The sequence below is a fragment of the Brachyhypopomus gauderio genome, chromosome 4 (genome assembly GCF_052324685.1).
Source record: "Brachyhypopomus gauderio isolate BG-103 chromosome 4, BGAUD_0.2, whole genome shotgun sequence".
NCBI lineage: Eukaryota > Metazoa > Chordata > Actinopteri > Gymnotiformes > Hypopomidae > Brachyhypopomus > Brachyhypopomus gauderio.
This window is the reverse complement of record NC_135214.1, coordinates 12,331,848-12,353,525: the sequence shown is the minus strand read 5'-3', so window position 1 is coordinate 12,353,525 and position 21,678 is coordinate 12,331,848. Positions and strand designations below refer to the sequence as shown.

At 49.0% G+C, this 21,678-nt stretch overlaps 2 protein-coding genes across 19 annotated transcripts in view; one reads left to right on the top strand and one right to left on the bottom strand.

The window, feature by feature from the left end:
• The window catches only part of gulp1a (GULP PTB domain containing engulfment adaptor 1a), a 350,639-nt gene that overhangs the window by 265,556 nt on the left and 63,405 nt on the right, over positions 1-21,678 (bottom strand). The window lies entirely within an intron of this gene.
• Positions 1-21,678, top strand: part of map2 (microtubule-associated protein 2) — an 80,660-nt gene that overhangs the window by 43,587 nt on the left and 15,395 nt on the right. For 8 of the 18 annotated variants that reach the window (XM_077002267.1, XM_077002258.1, XM_077002257.1 and 5 more), the window contains 6 exons: positions 2,107-2,332; positions 8,813-8,917; positions 13,341-13,415; positions 15,297-15,512; positions 17,267-17,542; positions 18,704-21,526. In XM_077002267.1, the coding sequence (XP_076858382.1) occupies positions 2,143-2,332; positions 8,813-8,917; positions 13,341-13,415; positions 15,297-15,512; positions 17,267-17,542; positions 18,704-21,526 (3,685 nt within the window). In that variant the 5' untranslated portion in view covers positions 2,107-2,142. The other 10 variants (XM_077002268.1, XM_077002260.1, XM_077002256.1 and 7 more) reach the window with 9 other exon arrangements.

The following is a 21,678-nucleotide window of genomic DNA, read 5'->3' as shown; positions in this document are numbered from 1 at the left end:
GTGGGTGTGGGTGTGTGTGTCCTTGATTGCTCATTTGTTATTTAGCAATATTCTTAGGTCATTAAAAGAATGCTTCATCTTTAGAGCTTGTCTAATAGTTTGTCTAATATCAGGAATACTTTGATTTAGGCTGAACACTGGAATCTAACGAAAGTGCCTTCATTACATTAGCTGATTTTTAAAGTAGTACATCAGTGCTGTTCTTAAGAGACACATGTTTTGGCTGCCGCTTTTCGCCCGTGTGTGATTGGACGAGTAAGACTTGTACGTGTGTTAAAACTCAGACCTTGGCTCTAATCTTTTTCGTGCTTTTCACTGTTTTCTGGAGTCCTGTGCACACCTGCCATGCTACACACCCCTAAGAGATGACCCACCTTCTGCAGACCAAGCTGAGAACTCAATTCTAAATCCTTCACTCTTTGTACCTGCCATTCAAGTATAGTGTTCATCGACACAGTCCTTGCATATATTAGTGCTGTATTAAGATTGGTGAGAGATATTCTGACCTAGTAGCACAGAAAGTGTCCTAGTAACACACCTCGATTTATAGCAGTTACACTTCCCGCTGTAACATGCCATGTATTTGGACGACACAGATGAGACACTGTGTGAGTGCGCCATCTAATGGTTGTTAGTAAAGGCGTTCCCAAGCTCCTCATTGAGAGGAAGAGGTGACAAATTAGCCCCAAGTGTTGCCTGTAATCAGAGGGGACTGGATGCCATCACGAACGGTCGGGGGCGTGAAGGAGAGAGGAGAGATGAGAGCGGTGCTTGGAAGAAGCGAGAAAGAGTGAGAGAACAAAAAGAAAGGAAGAGGAGGAGTGGGAGATATAGTGAATGAATATGAGGGTGACAGCACAGTGGTCAGAGAGGGAAAGAGTGAGAGAAGATAGGAGAGAAAGAGAGAGGAAAGAGATGAGAGACATGAGACTGAGGAGAAAGATAGAGAGATAAGAGAGACAGAGGTGATACTGAACACCCAATCATGTCTCTCGTTCACCCGGTGCCTCACGGTAGCTCGCAGAAAAGCTGGGGTGTAAAAGCGCAGTCCACTAGCTGCAGGTGTGTCTGAGCCGGAAGATAACCCCTACGTGCCCTCCACAGAGGTCAGCGAGGATGCACAGAGCCCTGCACCTTCGGAGCAGGATGGAGGTGCAGGAGGGAGGCCGCACCTCAAGTGGATGTGTCTTATTAATTGGGCCTTTCCACAGAGCCCAGCCAGGGACTCTGAAGACCTGCTGTTTGAGTTGCTGTGCTGCATTAATCAGTGAGAGAGTACCTGGCTACATTCCCCCTTCAGCAGGGTGAGAGGGGGCTAGAAAACACGCTGATTAAGACTGGCTACTTCAAACTCATCTCACACACCTACACACGCCCGCACACACATGCACAGATTCTAACACACACGCATGGAAATGGCTCTAGAATAAAAATGCATAGGCCTCGTCACATGTGACACCGATGCACAGGAGAGGATCGTAAAAACAGGAGAGGATCGTGACTCACGCTCTCACGCTCTCTCCTTCACTCTCTCTCTCTCTCTCTCTCTCTCACCCTTACTCACTCTTAATGTGACCACCAGCATTATACTAAGAGATGAACATGAAATCAGCACGACTGCTACGCACACCTGCTTTAAGCTCTCTATAAGCATAGACCACATTATTATTGCCACATCTGGATTAGCACACCCGCAATTGACTCGCATCCATTCTGGCAAATGCTCTGTGGTTGACTAGAGGATTTTTTATTTTATTTTTGTTTCCTTATACGCAATGTAGTCTTCAAAGTAATTTTATGTAACTGCCTCAAAGACACATTAATGACAGCAATATTACCAGTGGCCATAAATGTAGTCACCAGCAGTGATACAGTGCATAAATAAATGTGATGACTGAGTGATTTTGATAGAGTGAACAACAGATCAGGGGAATGTGTTTATAAAAGTATATGTTAATGACTTTTGATGTCTGTCTTTTCCTGATATGCTTGTGTGCATGTGTGTATGTGGTAAATGTGTGGAGTTGCATGGCTATGCTAGCTATTCTATGCTAGCTTTGCTATACTAGCTTTTAGTTAAGAACCTTCTCTCTTTGACTCCCTTAGCTGAAAGGATCGACCTCCACCTCTCCTCCGGTCTTGATGGCAGACGGTCGGCAGCCAGAGGACAGCGCCCCCCAGTGGGCATCGCTGGGAGCACAGGCCTCGTCCAGCCCAGTCGGACACGAGGAGAACGGCTTCTCATACCGGTCGTGTCAGCCGGGTGCTGCCTCCTACACTAGAGAAAACGGCTTCAATGGCGACCTGCCCTCAGGCCATGCCGTCACCGCAGGTAGGGGGCGCTGAAGCGCACACCAACATATCCAGCCCTGTAACACCTCAATTACCTGAGTGTGTCTAAGTCTGAGGAACCTGAGTGTATCTAATTCTGTGTAGCTAACTCTGAGGAACCTGAGTGTAGCTAACTCTGAGGAACCAGAGTGTAGCTAACTCTGAGGAACCTGAGTGTAGCTAACTCTGAGGAACCTGAGTGTAGCTAACTCTAAGTGTAGCTAACTCTGAGGAACCTGAGTGTAGCTAACTCTGAGTGTAGCTAACTCTGAGCTAACTCTGAGTGTAGCTAACTCTGAGGAACCTGATTGTAGCTAACTCTGAGGAACCTGAGTGTAGCTAACTCTGAAGAACCTGATTGTAGCTAACTACGAGTGTAGCTAACTCTGAGGAACCTGAGTGTAGCTAACTCTGAGTGTAGCTAACTCTGAGGAACCTGAGTGTAGCTAACTCTGAGTGCAGCTAACTCTGAGGAACCTGATTGTAGCTAACTCTGAGGAACCTGAGTGTAGCTAACTCTGAAGAACCTGAGTGTAGCTAACTCCAAGTGTAGCTAACTCTGAGGAACCTGAGTGTAGCTAACTCTGAGTGTAGCTAACTCTGAGGAACTTGTGTGTAGCTAACTCTGAGTGTAGCTAACTCTGAGGAACCTGAGTGTAGCTAAGTCTGAGAAACATGGCTCCACGCAAACAGTCCAGCAGTGCTGCTGAGAGCGGACAGAAAGTCTCTGCGTTTCCCGTTGAAGGTCTGCATTCATATTTTAATGAGGAATAAAGCACAGCGATTGTGGCTGTCACTGTGGAGGAGGTGCCTGCAGCTCCTCACGACTTCAGTAACGAGGAGGCTGAACGTAGGAGTGGGTGCAGCGGCTGTGCTTGCGTGTAGCGCGTCAACGGCGCTGTCTCCGCGGCGACGGTGGGTGCCGACCCCTCGTGTCAGCGCAGGTAGAAGGCCGTAATAAAAGACCGCAGGAGATGGAACAACAGGCCGGTCGGAGCACGCTGCAGGAACTCTGCTGCCATGGCAACCCCTGGCAGCCAGGAAGTTGTGCTGGGTGCTCACAAGAACAGCACACATACTTACACACACACACATGCACACATATACACACACAAACACAGCCAGATACACATTATGTGTGCATAATATATGTGTGCATGCACACACACACCACACACACACACACACACACACACACACACACACACACATATATGAACGAGTGTAACACTCGCATGCACACACAAACAAAATACGCATGTTGACAAACACACAAGCACACACATGCAATCACACACACATGTACAAACACACACATGCACTCACACACACGTACACACACATGCACTCACACACACATGTACAAACACACACATGCACTCACACACACATGTACAAACACACACTGCACTCACACACACATGTACAAACACACACATGCACTCACACACATGTACAAACACACACATGTACAAACACAGATTTGCACAGATCAGCGGGCATGAGACTGGATGCCTTACGGTTATGAATCTACTAGCGATGGTTATTTAGTCCTGCACACAAGCACATAATATTCCAAATAGAGAAATATTCATTTTCTCAACCAGAAAATACATATAGCTAAATGGGTGCTTATATGGGCAGTGCTAAAACTCTTAACGAGTTCATTCAGCATTGTTCTGAGAACTCTGTTCCTTTGTGTCACTTTTGTGACTAGGGGCTCTTGGTGAAATTCACAGCGTGAATCTGAGCTCTGGATCAAACGAGCATTGAAGTAAGTGGTAAACGAGCGGTTTCATGACTCGGGGGTTCGTGGGTTGAGGGATATCTGCTGTGGCAAGTGAGGAGGAGGAGGACAGCTGGGGAGAGGAGAGAGAGAAGAGAGAAGATGGAGAGAGAGATCAGTGGAGGAGAAGGGGGAGGAGAGAGAGAGGGGGGGAGACAGAGGGAACTTTCAGAAAGAAAAAAAAAATAGAAAGTGTTTCCTGCAGCATTTATACATGACAAACACAGAACATGCATGAGCAAGAAAAGAAACAGAGTGCGATGGAAGGATGAAAAAAGGGGTGAGTAGGGTGGGGTGAGTGGGAAGGATGGGGTGAGTGGGTTCTGAATCAGAGTGATCACCAGCTATATAGTCCTGAATCAGACTCATCTCCAGCTATGGAGCCCTGAATCAGACTGAGCCCCTGCTATGAGGTCCTGAATCAGACTGAGCCCCTGCTATGATGTCCTGAATCAGACTGAGCCCCTGCTATGATGTCCTGAATCAGACTGAGCCCCTGCTATGATGTCCTGAATTAGACTGAGCCCCTGCTATGAGGTCCTGAATCAGACTGAGCCCCTGCTATGATGTCCTGAATCAGACTGAGCCCCTGCTATGAGGTCCTGAATCAGACTGCCCCACCCTGAACCACTTCAGTGTGTCTGAGCTCAAAGAAATTCTTTATCAGTGATGTCACCCTGCTCAGAGTGAAAGCCAACATACTGCCAACATTTAAACATAAACTACCACCCTTGCAAAACAAACGAACAAACACAATTTCTGGTGTGTGCACAGCACTTGTGCTCTTAGGCTTTCTTTGGTGTACAGACTGACAGCATCTCAGTGCTTTGACAAATAAGTATGTGTTGTGTATTAGTCTGACTGTCTCACTGCTCAGGATTTATTCTGGTCCTATGTTCTCTTCTTTTAGCTATTTCGGAGTGGTTGTGATGTAGGGTGTGTTTATACAGGGGGAGACACAGAGATACAGACATGTTTCTCTTTTTGAGAGCAGGCAGCAGGAATAACATCATTACTGAGCACACAATGACAGACACACTCACACACACATGCACACACACGCAAACACACATAAATACACAAACACACACACACATACACACACATGCACACACACGCAAACACACATACACACACACGCAAATACACACACACACACACACACACACACTGTCGGCAGTTATCTGAAGCCAAGACATGCTGAGCGTACATTCATCCTGGGCCTAGGCGGCATGTTGCCATGGTAACAGCACAGCTCTTTGGCACAGGGTAGCGGCATCCTACTCCCCCCCCCCCCCCCCCCCCAACCACCCCCCCCCACCTCCCTCCCACCCAGCCTCGTTCGCTTTTGGCAAGCGGGCGCGGCCGAGGGTGAAAGCCATTCGCCTCCGCCAAGCCGGCATACGTGCACCCCCGACAGCAGCCGAGCCTCCACCAGCCGAGCCTTCGCCAGCCGGGCTTCTGTGGTAAGAGCTTTCCTCCGCCAGGGTACGGCTCCGGACCGGCTCGCCGAGCTCAAATAATGATGTGTTGGTTGTGTCTGTGGTCAGAGTAGGGTGCCTGTAACTTACTGCTAATGTGTGACCAGGTGCAGAAGGTTCAGACAGCAGAGGGTACAGACACTTTATAGACTGCACAGAGCTGGGATGTGACGCTGTGATGCCTCCTGACACTGTACGGATACAAGATGCTTTTGTGTTGGGGCGCTAACCTAATCATGCTTGATTCACTCAATGTCCTGTCTGTCAACTGTCCCATTCAGGATGAAGTAGGAATGGATTGTGCTGTCTTTACGCAGTTGCAGAATCTGTGTGTTTTAATAGGAAGAGTTGAAAAAGACTCAAGTGCCACATAGCGTAGCTGACCTTAAAACAGCTGTGTTCGTGAACGTGCATGCAGATGTGGACGTGCGTGTGTGCGCATGCAAGCGTATTTGCACATGCGCGCGCTTCTGGCACTGCTCAGCCAGACGGGAGTATTTGAGGGGGGGGGGGGGGGGGGGGGGGGGGGGGCTGTCTGGCATCTGTGCTGGTGCAGTGGTCCGTCTCTCAGACACAAAGACGCGCGGCCACGTGTGTTCAGCCACGCACACTGCGACAGTGGAAGCTACTTATTCCATACGTCAGCACATTAACCTTAGCCATCGTAAGATAACATGCGAAAAAACACATTTGGTCGCCATCAAGCGGCAATTTGGGATTGGAAACAGTGGGCAAATGTGTTTGCGAGTGAACATGTTACTGAAGGAACACCGATAGCAAGGAAGGGACGTTGGGGTTGGTGTAAAAATGCCGCCCATTTCAGACGACCCTGTTTGCTTATTAAGCGCGAGCTGAAATGAGGGGAAAGGGTTTTCTGTTGTTTCCGTATTGTTTCAGGCTTTTGTGTAACCGGTCTTGCTCTTTTGACTCATCTGATACCCACAGCACTAATGATGTGTGTGGGTGACGATACGCAATTACAGCACACAATTATCTACTCGCTCTTCAGCCGCTAGAAACTGTAGCTCTCCGCACTGTATCAAATCTGTTGCCTTCAGAGGGCTGATGAAGGAATACTTCATGCAGGAAAACCGAATGCACCATCACCATCACTTTCGACATAAGCCATTACCGTGTTCCCAAACGTCCAAACCACAGCCGTCTGTCTATAAATCGCAGGGTTAATATTTTTAGGTAAATCCACAGGCAGCTCGGCGTTGTATGAGTCTTAAGCTCGGAGTCGCTCTCATGGTGCGGTTGACTTAAGGCATGAAGGTTGCTGTAGGCATGTTCTCCAGGAGCGCATTATTACTTTCTCCGTGTGCACGCGTGTGTTTGCCGTGTCTGTGTGTGTGTGTGTGTGGGTGGATTTATGTGGGAGTAAGTTCTGCCTAAAGAGACCCTACTGCGCAGACTCACTCCACAGCCCTCCGCACCGTGTCTATAGCGCGCAGAACGTGGGAGGACAAACGCCACTTCACCATTTCAGAAGCTTTTAGGGCTTTGACGTCATTTGTCCTAATGGCACAGTGTTAATGCAACCGTGTAGCTACTAATCCGTCAACAGCCTGTTCATTAAACAAAGTAAATAACTCATGTATGAGCTAGTGATGAACCGAGAAATGAAACCGCATGAGAGGAGACTTTTAATTTGGCACCTGAGACCAGACCCTTAAATGATTATGTGCGTGGCCTGTATATTTACAATTGGTTATGATCTGCTTGTTTTAAGAAGTGGCCATGCTCAAGGTATCGTTAAAACCACCTGCCTAAAGATGTGTTTTACGCAGTTACATCCATCCTGCTGTTTCCACCATCAGCTTGAACCTGCGTGCCCGGGTGGATTTTGCTTTGCGGTCCTCCAGTGTTAATAACTTGCTCGAACCGATTTCCTTGTATATAATTACGTTACACAACAGCAAAGGGTGAAGATCCGTAATTTTCTAAAAGCCTCTAATGGACGGCCTAGTGTCTCGAGGACGATTGTTAGAAAATGATTGGTTTAGAAAATTGTTCAACATGCCAGACAACTCCTCAATGTGTTGTAAAATGCGCTGATTCGCCTTTCCTCACATTTACATATCTCCTATAAGGTTTTATAGAAATCGCATAATTATATGAATAATGAATAATGATTAATGAATGAATAATGTTTTAATTACTCCACAGAAATATATGACAGATGAATTTGAAAGCAAAGATTTTAATTTCTCTTAGACAAAGCTGAATCAGTGATATATGATCTCTAACCCTTTGAGATTTGTGTGAAACCGTGGGGTGGATAAAGTCTGCTGTGTAATTGCAATCTCGCTTTGTCCACTGTTGCCATGACAATTTGTTCTCTCACAATACTGCCAGTTCCAGCGCCATGTCTGTCCAACATGCAGAAAAATGTTTAGCTCATCCTGATGTCCTCAGTCATGTTCAGATGCTGCTCAGTGAAGGGAAAAAATACATGGAATTAAAGGGAATTATTGAAAAGTATTATCGTTTGCTTTTTAACTGCATTCAGGTCTTCTTAGAAACACAGACTCAGGTTCGTTAGATTTGAATTAGAACCTGAATGAAAAATGCCATTTCACATTCCTTTTCTTTAGCTCCAAGGCTGAAATCTCCTTACAAAACATGCGATGTGCGATATGATTTAAATTTTAGCATTATTTTTTACCCTACAATGAGGGAATTTCACCTGGTTTAAATGAAACTGGCTGTCCGGCGCTGAGACTAACCCTAGTGAACCCTGGTGAATTTGGATCACGTCTGGGAGGTTAGGCAGTGAGGTGTATCTGCATGAGAGCTGTAGGCGGTGGTGGAGGAGCAGGTGAGGTCAGTACTTACCCTGGTCTCAGCAGCTCCTCCACTGACTCCCCGAGCTCAGAGGTGGGGGAGGTGCTGGGTGTGGGGTAGGCTAGTCCTCATTACTGTGCATGAGGCTGAAAAGCAGTGGCCTTTAGTGCTACACTGTATGGTACTGGTTTTCCTGCTCTGACACGCCTGGGTGCACGAAGGGCTTTATAATTAGCCAATGACTTCAGTAAGGTGTGTTGGAGCAGAGGGGACAGTCCAGTCCTTAGGGCTGGGGGTGAACATCATTGAGATGTGCTGATGGAGCTGTGTGTGTGTGTGTGTGTGTGTGTGTGTGTGTGTGTGTGTGTGTGTGTGTGTGTGTGTGTGTGTGTGTGTGTGTGTGTGTGTGTGTGTGTGTATCACACAGAACAAGTGTCGGCACGGATCGTGCAGGAGGTGACAGCTGAGGCGGTGGCAGTTCTGAAGGGAGAGCAGGAGCTGCACCCGGACACTGCTGTCAGACTGCCCTCAGGTAGGGTAATAGAACCTCACTGCTGTCAGACTGCCCTCAGGTAGGGTAATAGAACCTCACTGCTGTCAGACTGCCCTCAGGTAGGGTAATAGAACCTCACTGCTGTCAGACTGCCCTCAGGTAGGGTAATAGAACCTCACTGCTGTCAGACTGCCCTCAGGTAGGGTAAAAGAACCTCACTGCTGTCAGACTGCCCTCAGGTAGGGTAATAGAACCTCACTGCTGTCAGACTGCCCTCAGGTAGGGTAATAGAACCTCACTGCTGTCAGACTGCCCTCAGGTAGGGTAATAGAACCTCACTGCTGTCAGACTGCCCTCAGGTAGGGTAATAGAACCTCACTGCTGTCAGACTGCCCTCAGGTAGGGTAATAGAACCTCACTGCTGTCAGACTGCCCTCAGGTAGGGTAAAAGAACCTCACTGCTGTCAGACTGCCCTCAGGTAGGGTAAAAGAACCTCACTGCTGTCAGACTGCCCTCAGGTAGGGTAATAGAACCTCACTGCTGTCAGACTGCCCTCAGGTAGGGTAATAGAACCTCACTGCTGTTAGACTGCCCTCAGGTAGGGTAATAGAACCTCACTGCTGTCAGACTGCCCTCCGGTAGGGTAATAGAACCTCACTGCTGTCAGACTGCCCTCAGGTAGGGTAAAAGAACCTCACTGCTGTCAGACTGCCCTCGGGTAGGGTAATAGAACCTCACTGCTGTTAGACTGCCCTCAGGTAGGGTAATAGAACCTTACTGCTGTCAGACTGCCCTCAGGTAGGGTAAAAGAACCTCACTGCTGTCAGACTGCCCTCAGGTAGGGTAATAGAACCTCACTGCTGTCAGACTGCCCTCCGGTAGGGTAATAGAACCTTACTGCTGTCAGACTGCCCTCAGGTAGGGTAATAGAACCTCACTGCTGTCAGACTGCCCTCAGGTAGGGTAATAGAACCTTACTGCTGTCAGACTGCCCTCAGGTAGGGTAATAGAACCTCACTGCTGTCAGACTGCCCTCAGGTAGGGTAATAGAACCTCACTGCTGTCAGACTGCCCTCCGGTAGGGTAATAGAACCTTACTGCTGTCAGACTGCCCTCAGGTAGGGTAAAAGAACCTCACTGCTGTCAGACTGCCCTCAGGTAGGGTAATAGAACCTCACTGCTGTTAGACTGCCCTCCGGTAGGGTAATAGAACCTCACTGCTGTTAGACTGCCCTCAGGTAGGGTAATAGAACCTTACTGCTGTCAGACTGCCCTCAGGTAGGGTAAAAGAACCTCACTGCTGTCAGACTGCCCTCAGGTAGGGTAATAGAACCTCACTGCTGTCAGACTGCCCTCCGGTAGGGTAATAGAACCTTACTGCTGTCAGACTGCCCTCAGGTAGGGTAATAGAACCTCACTGCTGTCAGACTGCCCTCAGGTAGGGTAATAGAACCTCACTGCTGTCAGACTGCCCTCCGGTAGGGTAATAGAACCTTACTGCTGTCAGACTGCCCTCAGGTAGGGTAAAAGAACCTCACTGCTGTCAGACTGCCCTCAGGTAGGGTAATAGAACCTCACTGCTGTCAGACTGCCCTCCGGTAGGGTAATAGAACCTCACTGCTGTCAGACTGCCCTCAGGTAGGGTAAAAGAACCTCACTGCTGTCAGACTGCCCTCGGGTAGGGTAATAGAACCTCACTGCTGTTAGACTGCCCTCAGGTAGGGTAATAGAACCTTACTGCTGTCAGACTGCCCTCAGGTAGGGTAAAAGAACCTCACTGCTGTCAGACTGCCCTCAGGTAGGGTAATAGAACCTCACTGCTGTCAGACTGCCCTCAGGTAGGGTAAAAGAACCTCACTGCTGTCAGACTGCCCTCAGGTAGGGTAATAGAACCTCACTGCTGTCAGACTGCCCTCAGGTAGGGTAATAGAACCTCACTGCTGTCAGACTGCCCTCAGGTAGGGTAATAGAACCTCACTGCTGTCAGACTGCCCTCAGGTAGGGTAATAGAACCTCACTGCTGTCAGACTGCCCTCAGGTAGGGTAATAGAACCTCACTGCTGTCAGACTGCCCTCAGGTAGGGTAAAAGAACCTCACTGCTGTCAGACTGCCCTCAGGTAGGGTAAAAGAACCTCACTGCTGTCAGACTGCCCTCAGGTAGGGTAATAGAACCTCACTGCTGTCAGACTGCCCTCAGGTAGGGTAATAGAACCTCACTGCTGTTAGACTGCCCTCAGGTAGGGTAATAGAACCTCACTGCTGTCAGACTGCCCTCCGGTAGGGTAATAGAACCTCACTGCTGTCAGACTGCCCTCAGGTAGGGTAAAAGAACCTCACTGCTGTCAGACTGCCCTCGGGTAGGGTAATAGAACCTCACTGCTGTTAGACTGCCCTCAGGTAGGGTAATAGAACCTTACTGCTGTCAGACTGCCCTCAGGTAGGGTAAAAGAACCTCACTGCTGTCAGACTGCCCTCAGGTAGGGTAATAGAACCTCACTGCTGTCAGACTGCCCTCCGGTAGGGTAATAGAACCTTACTGCTGTCAGACTGCCCTCAGGTAGGGTAATAGAACCTCACTGCTGTCAGACTGCCCTCAGGTAGGGTAATAGAACCTTACTGCTGTCAGACTGCCCTCAGGTAGGGTAATAGAACCTCACTGCTGTCAGACTGCCCTCAGGTAGGGTAATAGAACCTTACTGCTGTCAGACTGCCCTCAGGTAGGGTAAAAGAACCTCACTGCTGTCAGACTGCCCTCAGGTAGGGTAATAGAACCTCACTGCTGTTAGACTGCCCTCCGGTAGGGTAATAGAACCTCACTGCTGTTAGACTGCCCTCAGGTAGGGTAATAGAACCTTACTGCTGTCAGACTGCCCTCAGGTAGGGTAAAAGAACCTCACTGCTGTCAGACTGCCCTCAGGTAGGGTAATAGAACCTCACTGCTGTCAGACTGCCCTCCGGTAGGGTAATAGAACCTTACTGCTGTCAGACTGCCCTCAGGTAGGGTAATAGAACCTCACTGCTGTCAGACTGCCCTCAGGTAGGGTAATAGAGCCTCACTGCTGTCAGACTGCCCTCAGGTAGGGTAATAGAACCTCACTGCTGTCAGACTGCCCTCAGGTAGGGTAATAGAACCTCACTGCTGTTAGACTGCCCTCCCGTAGGGTAATAGAACCTTACTGCTGTCAGACTGCCCTCAGGTAGGGTAATAGAACCTCACTGCTGTCAGACTGCCCTCAGGTAGGGTAATAGAACCTCACTGCTGTCAGACTGCCCTCAGGTAGGGTAATAGAACCTCACTGCTGTCAGACTGCCCTCAGGTAGGGTAATAGAACCTCACTGCTGTCAGACTGCCCTCAGGTAGGGTAATAGAACCTCACTGCTGTTAGACTGCCCTCAGGTAGGGTAATAGAACCTCACTGCTGTCAGACTGCCCTCAGGTAGGGTAATAGAACCTCACTGCTGTCAGACTGCCCTCAGGTAGGGTAATAGAAACTCACTGCTGTCAGACTGCCCTCAGGTAGGGTAATAGAACCTCACTGCTGTTAGACTGCCCTCAGGTAGGGTAATAGAACCTCACTGCTGTCAGACTGCCCTCAGGTAGGGTAATAGAACCTCACTGCTGTTAGACTGCCCTCAGGTAGGGTAATAGAACCTCACTGCTGTCAGACTGCCCTCAGGTAGGGTAATAGAACCTCACTGCTGTCAAACAAACTACTTTGGTGGAGTCAGTGTTCCTGAAATAGCAAGATGTGGGACTAGCCAGACTATGTTAAAATAAATGTACATGTAGTGGAGTAAATGTAACATGTTTCAATCCACCAGCCTTAGAGAGACAGACAAGCCACAAGGGGACACCGGCTTTAGAGAGACAGACAAGCTGCAGGGGGACACAAGCCTTAGAGAGACAGACAAGCCACAGGGGGACACCAGCTTTAGAGAGACAGACAAGCTGCAGGGGGACACAAGCCTTAGAGAGACAGACAAGCCACAAGGGGACACCAGCTTTAGAGAGACAGACAAGCTGCAGGGGGACACAAGCCTTAGAGAGACAGACAAGCCACAGGGGGACACCAGCCTTAGAGAGACAGACAAGCCACAAGGGGACACCAGCTTTAGAGAGACAGACAAGCCGCAGGGGGACACCAGCCTTAGAGAGACAGACAAGCCACAGGGTACACTGAGTTATCTGCATCAGTTCTCCTGTCAGTACTCCTGTCTCTCTAACCCAGCCTGTGTGTGTGTGTGTGTGTGTGTGTGTGTGTGTGTCTGGGGGGGGGGGGATTGGATGTGCGTATGATGTATGTGTGTGTTAGTGTGGGTGTTTGTCCATGCCAAGCCTCTCACACTATCCTATCCTCCTAACCCTGTCCTTGTGTGTGTGTGTGTGTGTGTGTGTGTGTGTGTGTGTGTGTGTGTGTGTGTGTGTGTGTGTGTGTGTGTGTGTGTGCGTGCGTGCGCAGTGGAAGATTCTGCCAACCTGCCTCCTTCTCCACCTCCCTCACCTGCAGCTGAGCACTTTGGCCCACTGGAGCAAGGTACGTGTCTGCAGCGGCTGGTGCGTGTGTGTGCGGGCGTGAGTGCACGCTCGCACGTGTGTGTGGTTGCGTGCACAAAGATATGAGTGTAAATGGAGTTCATGGTCTGGGTGTGTCTCCATCTTCCTCGATCGCGGGTCCCATGAGGGCTTTTTTTCTGGCCGTCACCTCAACTGCGCAATGAGTCGCCAGCTCCTGCCCAGCAGGGGGAGCCAGAGAGCGCCACACTGGGGGAGACGTGCGCACAGCGCTGACTTGGCCACTTCCTCCTCTTCCTCATTTGTCCTCGGCACATGTTATGGACACGCCCCCTCACTTTCATCACACAGTCTCCGGGGAGACCAGCCCGGACTCAAAACAGCGTCCCCTCACCTCCATAACCATCACCCCGCTGTCTCCGTACCGACACTCCTGACCCCTTCAGGAGCCTCCACCCTGCATGTGACCAGCTGTGGCTCCGCCCTCGATGAACCCCCGGGTGATTTGGGAACACCCCCCCCCCCCCCCCCCATTCTTCCTGTTCTTTCCTCTCTGCATGCTGTGTTTTTGTCGGTGCCGTGTTAACGTTGTGGGCCTGCGCTTGTGTGTTTGTTTCTGTGTTTGTTTGTTTGTTTGTGCATTGTGGTGTATTTCTCTGACTGCATCAGTGGTAGTAACAGCTCCCTGGTCGACCCAGTGGAGGTCTGCACTGTGCTCAGATTATCCTCTGACACCTTATACGTTGCCATGGAAACCAACATGGAAACTCTTCTTCAGGGCCCTTTGCTATATCTCTGCACATGCTCAGTGTGGACCTGAGAGGCACCCGGGCCGGGAGAACCCAGACTGTTTAGTCCTGCCATTAATGCTCATGTCCAGAGGGTTGTTGCTCTGTCAGTCAAGCATTAATCCATCTGGAGCCACTCCCAATCAGACCCATCAGAAATTGCTCCACTGTAATGCTAATCACCGTCTTATAGAAAGTCTGGAGAATCAGGATATGGGAAGGAAATGTTCAAGCAATTCTGATTGACTCAGTGGGTCTTCCTGGTTCCATGGCTTTCACTCATTGGAGGATGTTATCTGATCTTCATATCAGCTTTAAAGTGAAGCTCCTTCATGCTGTATGAGAATGACATGGTGCCACCACAGCAGATGTCTGTGTTTCTGGTCTCGTGTATATGTGTGTATCTGTGTTGTGTGTGTGTGTGTGTGTGTGTGTCTCTTTCTCACTTTCGTTGAGTCTCTCTGACTCCAGTATCGTGCATCAGTGGTACTATTTTCTGTCTTTATGTTTTTTGCCGCTACCGTGCATCTCCTCTCTTCCTCCATACTCTTCCTTCGTACTCTTCCTCTCTCTCTCTGCCCTTCATCACCTTGGGCCTCCTCTCCACTTCCTTTTTAGTCTTCCTCACTTTTTTCTGCCTGAGCACTTGTGTCCTTTTCTACTTTCTGTCACTTTGTGTATCCCCTGATCTTCTTCTCTTTCTGCTCCTTTCTCTCTTTCTCTCTCCATCTGCCCCATTTCTCTCTTTGTTTCTCCCCACCTTGTGCTCTCTCTCTCCCTGTGTCTGCCCCAATTTTCTCTTTCTGTCTCCTCCTCTCTCTCTGTCTCTCTCTCTCTCCCTCTTTCTCTCTCCATCTTCCTCTCTGTCTCTCTCTCTCCCTCCTTCTCTCTCCATCTTCCTCTCTGTCTCTCTCTCCCTCTTTATCTCTCCATCTCCCTATTTCTCTCTCACCCTCTCCCTCTCTCACTCTGTCTCTCTCCCTCTTTCTCTCTCCATCTCCCCCTGTCTCTATCTCTCCCTCTCTCTCTCTCTCTCTCTCTCTCTCTCTCTCTCTCTCTCTCTCTCTCCGTGTGCGGATTTTCCTGCAGCTCCTTCTCCTTGTGTCTGTTTGTAGATGTAGGGGATGAGGAGGAGGCAGGGCCTCTCCGCCGCTTCCAAAATTCTCGGGAGAGGTGCAAGTTCCTCGCCCCCTCCATCTCAGTTTCAGTGCCCGAGGATGAGCCCTACTACTCTGACGAGGAGTACTATGACCACCCCTTATTCAGCCCCGAGTGGACCCTCTCGGGGTCGGGCCCACCAGGGCAGGCTGCAGCTTTTAGGCAGATCGAAGGTGAACCGCGCATGGTTCCTCTCCGCCATCCCGCCTCCCCTCCTGCTCCCCTCTCCAGACCTCTCCTCCTTTCTTTATCCCCCTTCTATTGCTCTCTTACTCTTCCTCCCCTCTCTCTCTCTCTCTCTCAGCCTCCCCTTCCTTCTGTCTTCTGTTTCTGTCGTGTTGTGCGCGCTCTGTCTGTGGGGCGTTCCTTGTTCTTGGGCGTGCCCTATCTTTTGTTTGTCTGCGCGTTTTTGGGACATTTCATTACAAGTCATTGGGCTCAGTTTAGAAGGCGTGCGTGGTGTGAGAGGGTGTGTGTAGTCACGCACCCCGGCACGCCCGGAGCCGTCGTCTTTGATGGCGTTAAGATGTGTGAGCCACATGACTGGCATCATCAGCAGGTCAGTTGAGCATGCTGTGCATTTCTGTCTTCTGCCTGTTTGGTCTGTCCGTCTTTCTGTCTGTCCGACTGTCTGTCTGTCTGTCATCTGGCCCAAAAACATACCCACCTGTCCATGCCCCGCCCCCATATTCAGGTTCCGACCCATTTCCCCACCTGCTGATGTACACATGCTGTAGATCACAGGAAGACTTTCAGCTCTTCTCCTGATGGTGTGTGCCTTCATGCACACACACACACACACACACACACACACACACACACACACACACACACACACAAAAATCCCCCAGTCCTCCTGCTCTCTACCTCAGACCATATCTTCCTGTCCCTCTCTGTGACGGTCTGCTGAGAGCTGATCTGGGGTGTCAAAAACTCCCAGAACCAGCGTGTCACTCCCTGAACCAGCGTGTCACTCCCAACATCACTCTCAGTATCACTCCGAGCATTCACTCTCAGTATCACTCCCAGCATTCACTCCCAGTATCACTCCCAGTAGCTTTCCTAAAGACGTCCTGAGCTGCAGACTCTTGTTGATAACTTGGGACTGTCTCGCCCAGGCAGGACGTCTTGGTCTCAATCTCAAATTCGCTCTTGACAGCTTTGAGACTAGCACTCCACACGCAGTTAAGTCCCAAAGCTAGACAACCCTGCTACGCCCTCGTGGATAAGAACTGGTGTTGAAGTTCTAGAGTTTGTACTGTGCCCTCATCCACAGATAAGGTTGTAACATTTAAAATTAACACACGTAGTCCCACAAATCGAAGAGCAGTTAAATAAGGGGGTACATCACAGATTTAACCAGAGAGCAGTGTGGATGCTGCTGGGGGTGGGGGGTGGGGAGAGTACATGTTTACTGTCATGTTATCCCAAGCACTGCAGTGCTAAACAGGGAGAGTCACTGTGACTCAGAAGGAGTCAAAAAGACCCCTCACTCCAAGGGCCTTGCCAGCTATGATCATTACACCACTATTTTCAACGCTTCATTCATATCTGTATCTAAGTTGCCTTCCTGCCCCCTCCTACATGACAGGATGGTAAAGGAGATGTCCCTAAAGCCCCAAACTGCACTACACTGTGAAAGTTAAGATACTGTATATAATATATATCTGATAAATGGATTGCTAATCTTCTAAGATGTAGAACTGTATCCATATTTTATAATAAGCTACTCAGTGATACAATGATGGTTATTATTAACCTGAGGGGATCCCACGTGCCATATTCATACTGAAACAGTACACATGCAACGTCTAGATTAGTTCAATTCTCATCAGAGCTGAAAGTGTCCCGATCTCTCCAGCGCCTGTAGCCCAAGTCTGTGTTGTCCCGTAGTATTGACGTTACACCTGTCCCCCTGTCTGTTAAGAAGAAGAGACCATAGAGGCTCTTTCCGCAGCAGAGGAGGAAGAGGAGGACACTCCTGCAGAAGCCTTAGAGGAGGAGGAGGAGGAGGAGGAGGAGCTGTGGAGTGGGGAGGAGCCTGAGCAGGAATCCCCATCCGAGCTCTTAGAGCAGGCAGAGGTGCTAGGCGAGGCCCAGGCTTTGCCCTGTCCGCAGGCCGAGAACCAGGCACTCACTGCTGGCTCAGGAGCTCCTAACGGGAGCACTGAGGAGCCAGAGAGGTTCGAGAACCCTGATAAAGGTGTGTCCTCCCACCCTCTTCAGCCTGCATGTTTCTCTTCTCGCTTTCCAAAAGAAAAGAAAAAAGGGAAAAGAAAAAGACAAACACAAGCTTGAGGGAGTGTGGAAGTATGTCCTCTTCTTTGCTGCTGCTGCCGGGCATCACAGGCCTGATGGTGATCCGCTTCTGTGGCCAGGGCTGCGTGTTGCTTCAACCTTTTCTTTTCCTTTCCCGCTCTCCTTGCTCCTTTTGCCTAACTGCTGTTTTTTCAGTGCGATTGCTGTCTTGTTTCCTGGTGACGCCTCCTCCACTGCTTCCTCTCGGCTCCTGCGGCCAGGCTGAGCTTTTGCATCACCTCTCATTCATTCTTCAGTCTTTTTGACCAGCTCCATTGCTCGTGAATGGTGGTTTCTATACAGCATGCTGTGGTTTTATTTAATGCAAGATTTGGTTGAAATCCAATGTGTTTTTTATGTGTTTATTTAGCTTTTTGTTTACATTCCTTTTTATTTGTCATTGTCAAGACATTTATTCAGTTTTATTCCAAAACCTAAAATGTGTATCATGCCCAAGTCTTTAATTTTGTATTATTTTATTTATATCAGATAAAATACATATTCACAGATTTCACAAACTGTTCAAGCTTTCACAAGCTGATTTTTCCCTCTGATTTGTTGAACAAGATCATGTCATTTATAGTTTACACAAAAAAAATTTATTTATATATAGTGAAGTACATAGAGTTTCCTCAGAAACAGGACACCCATCATCAGTTGTGCAAGCACTTTCTGAAACGTCCTGTATCTCTGGAATTTCTGGGTACTTCGCTGCAATTTTCACTACAATCTCTAATGGTGCTAATGCTGTATTTAATAAACAAGTTTATATCAACTGTATTTAATATGATTAAATCCATCCAAATTCATGTGTGGAGCCCTGACAGTTGCTGTGTATCAGGCCAAGTCACCTTTCATCATCAACGTGTGGATCTCATCCATCCAGCATTTTGCATGTTGGTCCATACCATCACTTCGGGCGTCACTGACTTGGTATGTGCTGGTTTGTTTCATCCGCCATGCTGAACGTCGTGTGCGGTGTTGGGCTTTGCTTGTCTGTGTGGTGGTCGGCCTGGCAAATCCGCAGTGATGCAGCACAACCAGATCACTTAAGATTTGCTTTCAGCTGTGAAGATGGACCCAGAGAAGCCCTGTGGCGAGAGGACCTCACCGGTCGGCATGGACTTCACGCTGTCAGAGGTGCATCCTGGAGACCTGCCGTCTTTCCAGAGTGTTGTTCCTGACAAAGGCATATCAGACGCCCTGTTACCCACCCTGATTGGCACTGAGGATTTTGCTATTCCTCCAAATGGCCAGGGGCAAACCAAAGAGCCTATGGATGCTTCAGCTCACAAGGCTGATTCACCATTCAGTATTGAGAATCTCGCTCCTTCAGATGAACCCAAGTTCAGTAAAGCTCCAACACATGAAGAGAAATCACTGGAAGTAGAATCAATCATTACTGGAGACAAGAAGATAGAAATTACAGCAAGTGCCAAAACTCCAGAAGTGCCTGGAAAAGACTCTCCTAACTTTGATAAAGATGAAGAGCAATTTAAAGACAAATCTGGAATGTCTGCTTACTTCGAGACTACAACACTGAAATCAGATGAAGCCAGAAGCCAAGGCGAAGGTTATTATGAGCTTAGTGCTGCATTGGATGAGACAGAAAATGCTGTTTCAGTTCCAGAAATCAGCTACAGTTCCCTAGCTCAGGTGGATGAAAAGCCTGAAAATCAAAAGGGTACAACAGAGGAGCCAAACGTTTTCCCACATGCTGAAGCGAGGGATGACTGCAGACTCTCTCCCGGAAAACTGGCCCTGGAACAAAGAAGCTATTCCCTAAATATCACCATCGGAGCTATGGATCAGAGTGGAGGTCAAGGGCGTCCCAGGAACTTCTCCCCCTTAGCAACTGATATCATGTCTTATACCAGCGGAAGCCTAGATGAATCTGCTGACTACCTTCCCATCACGACTCCATCAGTGGAGAAACCTCCCTCTTTCCCACCGCTGATCCTGGAGACATCTGCTTCCATCCCAACTCCAACCACTTCCCCTCCCCAAGAGACAGTAGGTGATGTCAAACCCACAAGTCCACAGTCAGAATCCCCAGAGTCTCCTATACCTACCAAGTACTCCTGCAAAAATGGTGGTGTTGTGATGGCACCAGATCTACCTGAAATGCTAGACTTGGCCGGTAATCGATCGAGGCTGATGTCTGAGAACACTGACCCTGAGATCATGAGGAGGAAGTCAGTCCCAGCAGACATGCCTGCCCTTGTGAGCGATTCATTAGCTCATTTGCTTCAGGGCAGCCAGAGTCAGCGAGTTACAAAAAGTGAGGGTCAATTAGAGGAGCAGGGATACTGTGTTTTCAGTGAGTATTCGGGTCCCATGCCGTCTCCTGCAGATGTGCACAGTCCAATGGAATCCCCACCAATGCAGATCTTCAACACTATGATCTCAGTGGAGAAAGATGCAGGTCCGGTTCCCAGTGGAAAAGAGGGCTCAACATTTAAGCAAATCGCCCCTCAAGCAGATGAAGAGAAGGACACAGCAGAAGAGCCCAGCAAGAACGATACCATTGAGGCCAAGCAACCAGAAAAGCAAGGGGACACTTTTGTCACTCCAACTGTAACAGTCACGTTGGAAGAGGCCAGACCTGGTCTTGATGCCCAGGCCAAGCTTATGGCTGAGCAGGAAGCTGAAATCGCCGATTACGAGAGGCAAATCCGCAAGCTAGAAATGGAGGACCGGCCTTTAAGTGTAGAGGAGGAGCGGGAACTCCAAGAGTTGAGGGAGAAGGTGAAGAACAAGCCAGACCTGGTGCACCAGGAAGCCTATGAGGAGGTAGATGCAGAAGATGTGTACCAGCTCACTGGAGTTGCTAAACACAGGATCGCAAGACCAATCAAACCCTCCCCAACATCATCAGTGGAGAGTGCTCCAGAAGAGGAGAAGATGCAAGTTGATGCAGAGAAACCTAAACCAGCAGAGGATAAAGAGGCTCTGAAAGCAGAGCCAATGAAATTGTCACCTGCTGGATCTGTTGAGAAATCCACTAAAGAGGATCAACTCTTAGTTGAACCCAGTAAGGAGAAGGAGGCTACTGGTGAGGACCTGGTGCAGTCAGATCTTGTGAAGGCTGAGAAGCCTGAGGCACAATATATGGAAGATGAAATAGAACTAGCTGAGGAGCCTGAGGAACTCATGGAGGAAGCAAAACCACTTAAGCCTGATGACTTGGTGCCAGAGATTATGCCTGAGACCGAGATAATGGGGACTGAAAAAGACACCATTGAAATGGAAAAGCCCGAAACAGAGAAGCTTGAAACAGGGGAGGCTGCAACAGACAGGCTTGAGATCGAGACACCTGAAACAGGGACGGTTGAACTGGAAAAGGCTGAAACACAGCAGGTTGAAACAGGAAAGGTTGAAACCGAGTTGGTTCAAACAGAAAAGGTTGCCGCAGAAAAGGCCGAATCAAAGCAGGCTGAAGCAGAGATGACTAGGACTGAAGTGGAGGAAAAAGAGCAAGAGGAGGTTCAAGGGGCCGAGGCAGCAGTAGAGGAGACCGCAGAACCTCGAGCGGCCATCGAGTCTGTAGTGACCGTGGAAGATGACTTCATCACGGTGGTGCAGACCATCGATGAGCGAGAGGAACCTAGTCACAGTGTACGATTCTCTGCTCCTCCTGAGGAGGAGCCCCCTCAGCTACTCCAAGAGGAAGAAGAGGAAGAAGAGTCAGTGGAAATGGCCCAGGAAGTAGAGCTAGAAGCTGCTAGCCTTGACGAGGTTCCAGATGTCCCAGAATCTGTGCAAGCTCCTGTGTGCCTTCCGAAGGAAGTGCCAGAAAGTGAGGGAGTTACTGAGAGCTACGATGACTACAAAGATGAGACCACCATGGACGACTCCATCTTGGACAGTTCCTGGGTGGACACACAAGGTGACTAGTATTTTCTTTCTATTTATTTTCTTTATTTAGCATTTAAAAGCAGAAACAGGAATAGGTTTAAAATAATCACATTTCTGTTACAATTAAAGTATGACCAGATTTTATTATGATGCAAAGAATTCAGCTGATTGTTCATCATAAAT